Here is a 4,747-nt window from a genome sequence, read left to right as displayed (position 1 = left end):
GGGGCGCTGTGCTCGGTGCTCTGCTTGCCCCTTCCTTAGTGCCCTGCTCATGGTGGTAGCCGTCTTCTTCACATAGGCTTTCACTAACCCAGGCTGATCTGGAACTCACCAAGTAGCTAAAACTGACCACGAAGTCATGGCAGTCCTCCTGCTTCAGCCTCCCAAATGTTGGAATTAGACACAGAAGCCACCACACCCACCTCCCAAGGATTCCCACTCTCCTTGTTTGCTTTCCTCTAGGCACACTGCCACTATGTGACGGTTAAGCTGTTTTCAGATAAACTCCCCAAGATCCAAGACAAAGCCGTCCAGGCTGTCCTGAGGAACCTGTGTTTCTTGTATTCTCTCTATGGCATCAGCCAGAAAGGAGGAGATTTTCTTGAGGTTGGTGTTTTCGAAGCAGAAGCCTTTTTGTAGTTGTTTATTTGACTTAAAACAGTTGTTTTACAGTTCTCTCTGTGTGTAGATGTTTATTTACAGTTCTGCATGTAAATGTCCGTTTACAGTTCTGTGTGTAAATGTCTGTTTACAGTTCTGCGTGTGTAAGTATCTAATCTGTACACAATTTTATTCGTTCGTTTTACTCTTTTCCTTAGGGGAACATCATCACAGGGGCTCAGATGTCACAAGTTAACAATCGGATACTGGAGTTGCTCACCCTAATCCGCCCCAATGCTGTTGCTCTGGTGGACGCCTTTGACTTCAAGGATATGACCCTCGGCTCTGTTCTTGGCCGCTATGACGGGAACGTGTATGAGAACTTGTTTGAGTGGGCCAAGAAGTCCCCACTGAACAAAACAGAGGTACAACAAACAAGACAGCATCTTTCCAACTTCCGAAGTTCTCATTTAATTCTGTACAGTGTCGGTCACAGAGCCCACATTTTTTTTTTTTAAATAAAGGTCAAGCATGGTGAAGCACACCTTTAATCCCAGCACTGGGGAGGCAGATGCAAACAGATCTCTCTGAGTTTGAGACCAACCAGGGCTATATAATGAGCCTCGGCTTAAAAACAAAACAAACAAAAATATTTGAATTTGTGCCTGTATAAGGTCCACATAGTTTCTCAGTTAAAAGTTTTTGTTTGTTATAAAGAGAAATGCTGATGTACACGGGAAGTTCCTAACTGGTGTCGTCTGCTTCTCTGCAGGTTCACGAATCTTACTACAAGCACTTGAAGCCCCTGCAGTCCAAGCTCTGAGCTTTCCCCGGGACAAGTCTGATTTGCTCCGGAAAGCAGCGTGAAATCTCGTCCTTGATTCACTAATCCCTGTGAAACCCTCATCAAATTTGTGCAGCCATAAAGAAATGATGGCTTGGCCTTTTTCCTAAAGTAAAGAGAAATGAGCAGACCGCAGCACAGAAATGAGAATTTCTCTGTTTTCAGTGCGGTAACAGAGACTCCTAGGTGCTCAAAGGCTTCACAGCTGTGCTGCTGCTAATCCCAGTAGGCCATGACCTTGGGTGATTAACAGTTTAACTACTAAATTCTTAGTTATTTTCACATTTTTACTGCTATTCACTGGATCTATGTTTTTTAAAGCAAAGGTGTTTTATAAGGTGGAACTTTATAGGCTTTCCAGCCTAAATGATCTACACTAAGAAGGGTTGGGAGCGAGAAACGAATAGAAGCCCTGACGTGGGTGTGTGGGGCACATCTGCCTGCTGTGCGACTGTTGCTCCTGTAGACTTCAACATTAACACACCCAGCCACCTAGGAGCCATAGCGCGCACTGGGAGTGATTATCCGTTCTGGGCTCCAGCTTTCCTGATTGCACTGTCTCGCCTTTGGTCCCCGCTTTCTGACATAATTAAGCATATCTTTACTTATTTGACCATTGCCTGGATGTTAATCATGGTGGCTGACTGTCTTCCCTTTCTTGCTTGCCTTCTCCTGAAAGACATACTAAAGGCAATAGCTATTCCGATTGAGTATCGGGAGAGCCCTGGGGGCTGTGGCACGTCTGTATTTTGGTGACTTTACTAAATGAATTTCCTAGGACTATGCAGATTTGAAAGATTTTGTCATCTTGTCATATAAACCATTAAAATGCTTGGTGGTCAAGTATTTGACATAAAAGTAAATCACTCAGATCACCTTTTACACCCAGAAATAACGGGAGACCCTTTGCCACAGCCATGTGCTGTGGGTTCTAGTTCAGAAGATGTAATCGCTGATGCGGGCTGAAGGATGAGCAGAGGCCACAGCTAGTTTCTTGCTGTTGAGTACCTGGCTTTGTGGTAAGCCACTAGCAGCCATACTGCGTGCTCAGCTGCTCCCTTCACCTGCAGTGCAGTCTCTACAATCATTGTGCTTGAAGATGGAATGCACCTTTTGTGTGGGGGTGCATTTTTGTATGGTAATTTCGGTTTGGTTTGGTTTGGTTTGAGACAGGGCCCAGACTGGCCTTAAACTCAATTCTCAGTCTCCCAAGAGCTGAAACTATAGTGTGCCACCAGGCCTGGCTAACAGGGACTCTTTATTCTTAAATCACAGTAGAGAAAACCTTTGAACCTGTTAGCTCTGTGTCTGTGGCATCTGCGTCATGAAAACAACTGAGAACATAGTAAATGGAGCGGAAGCAGCGTCTTGACGCTGACATAAGACCAGTCCCAGGGGAGCTGATAGCGTTAGATTATTGACGAGCCTTAGCCTTTCCCCTGCACAGCTGATCACTGCTCAAGATTGAAGGTGTGCACTGTTGCTTCATTTGGGTCTGTTGACAGTAGTTCATATTCTGGAAAATAAATACATCTGAATGACTGAACCTTGGCTGTTAAATGTAGACTTATTTCTGAATTTAAATACTGAATCATAGATAAACGGTGGACAGCAGCTGCTGTGGGAACCAGCCCGCCTCATCCTGTTACATAGACATGGGATCATAGCAGGGCTGAAGAGATGGTCTACAAAGTACCTCCAACCCCAACACCTGAGTTCATGTCCAGCCTGGTTTACATAAAGAGGTCCAGGCCGCCAGAGCTGCTGTGACACTTGGCATTAGAGTTTTTCATGTGTAGGGCGTTTGGCCTACAAGTGTACCTGTACACGTGTTCAGTGCCTCTGGAGGCCAAAAGATAGTGATGGATCCCCAGGAACTGCAGTTACTGAGGTTTGTTAGTCCTCCATATGGGCAACTCCAGTTCTCAGGGATCCAAAGCCCTCTTCTGGCCTCTGAGGACACCACACATACATACATATATGCAGGTAAAACACCCATACACATAGAATAAAAATAAACTTTAAAAAGAAAGGAAGAAAGAGAAAAGATCTCTCCACTTCAGAATACCCTGTCCAGGAATGAGCCACCCACAATTACACTGAGTCTCCCACATCAGTTGACAATCCCCAGCAGACGTACCCAGAGACCAGTCTTCCAGAAGGTTCTAGACTCTGACAGGCTGACAGTGCTCGCCGTCATAGTACACTTTGGTTTTGAGGTCAGCTTAGGTGCTTTGTTTATGCTGTGTTCCATCCAAGGCCCTCCCTGTGGTTCCACAGTGCTGGGACCCAGTACTTCCTGACCCTGAAACCCATGTGTTAGTCTTCCTAGCTTTCCTTCACGGCACAGCTTCTAATTGCTACCTAGAAGTTTACAAATTCATCACCTAACATTCAGTGTTTAAACGCTTGCTGCCCCGATTGCTCTTCTTTTTCTGAGTTCAAGTCTGCCTCCCCAGGAAGTGAGTTAGCTATGGGTGGTGGTAATTCCTGACTGTCATTGCAGTTGGCTGGTGACCTGGACCAGCAGCTTCTTCAGTAACAGGTTCCTGAGAGGAAGGACCAAGAGACCAGAAAATATAGATGGGGAAGTTTGGGGTTTGGAGGTTTTGCCCAACCTGTATCTTAGGTCGGTATCAGGCTGGACAGATGGCTCAGCAGTTAAAAGTACTGGCTACTCTTCCAGAGGACCCCGGTTCAATTCCCAGCACCCAACTCACAGCTGCATGTAGCTCCAGAATCCAACACCCTCACACAGACATGCATGCAAGAAAAACACCAATGCACATAGAAGTTGTGTCTGTGTGTGTATGTACAGCATCTTATGGAAGTTTGCAGGAGGAAAATGAACCAGAGTCAGCAGAAAGGAACCGCACAGTGGGATGACATCAACAGGAAGCTCAGCAAGCTGTCCTGCACAAAGGGAGCCCAGGAGCGCACCACGGACCAAGCACACAGCAGTCTTCTGACTGATAACTCAGTCAGGGAAAAGTCAGGGGCCCACAAACTGAAACCTTAATCCTTCAAGGCCCTGCCCTCAGCCCCAGCCAAGTCCTTGCCAAGTCGGGCCCTGGGCGAGGACACAGAACTAACAATTTTCTAGCAATCCTTTGTCCCCTCACCGGGGCCTTAGAAGCCTTGAATCAGCCTCTCTACAGGTGGGTTGATTTTTTTGTTAGTGTTGTGGAGAGAACTGATTCTAGGAAGGTTTCCTCTGTCCTCCACACATGCTGTGGTATGTGGACAACTAGAAATACAACACACGTGCAAATGTAAATTTAAAGAATATATATTTCTCTGTCCACACTTAGTGAATTTCTCTTAATTTTTACTTTGTATTTTATGTATATGAGGGTTTTGCTTGTGTGTGTGTCTGTACCACATGCAGAGTTAGATGCACTGAACCATGTGGGTGCTGAGGATCAAACCCGGGTCCTCTGGAAGAGCAGCAGTTGGTGCTCTTGAAACTGCCGAGCCATCTCTCCAGCCCCAACTTACTGAAGATTTTGTTTGTTTGTCTGCTTT

At 45.9% G+C, this 4,747-nt stretch overlaps 1 protein-coding gene across 2 annotated transcripts in view; it reads left to right on the top strand.

Moving 5' to 3' along the window:
* Positions 1–2,768, top strand: part of Acox1 (acyl-CoA oxidase 1) — a 25,568-nt gene extending 22,800 nt beyond the window's left edge. For both annotated transcript variants that reach the window (XM_005350763.3, XM_005350762.3), the window contains exons 12-14: positions 241–384; positions 597–803; positions 1,151–2,768. In XM_005350763.3, the coding sequence (XP_005350820.1) occupies positions 241–384; positions 597–803; positions 1,151–1,201 (402 nt within the window). In that variant the 3' untranslated portion in view covers positions 1,202–2,768. The remainder of the gene's footprint in view (positions 1–240; positions 385–596; positions 804–1,150) is intronic.
* Positions 2,769–4,747: the final 1,979 nt, after the last annotated feature.

The sequence above is a fragment of the Microtus ochrogaster genome, chromosome 7 (assembly GCF_000317375.1).
Source record: "Microtus ochrogaster isolate Prairie Vole_2 chromosome 7, MicOch1.0, whole genome shotgun sequence".
Taxonomy (NCBI): Eukaryota; Metazoa; Chordata; class Mammalia; order Rodentia; family Cricetidae; genus Microtus; species Microtus ochrogaster.
This window is presented reverse-complemented; position numbering and strand designations above follow the sequence as displayed.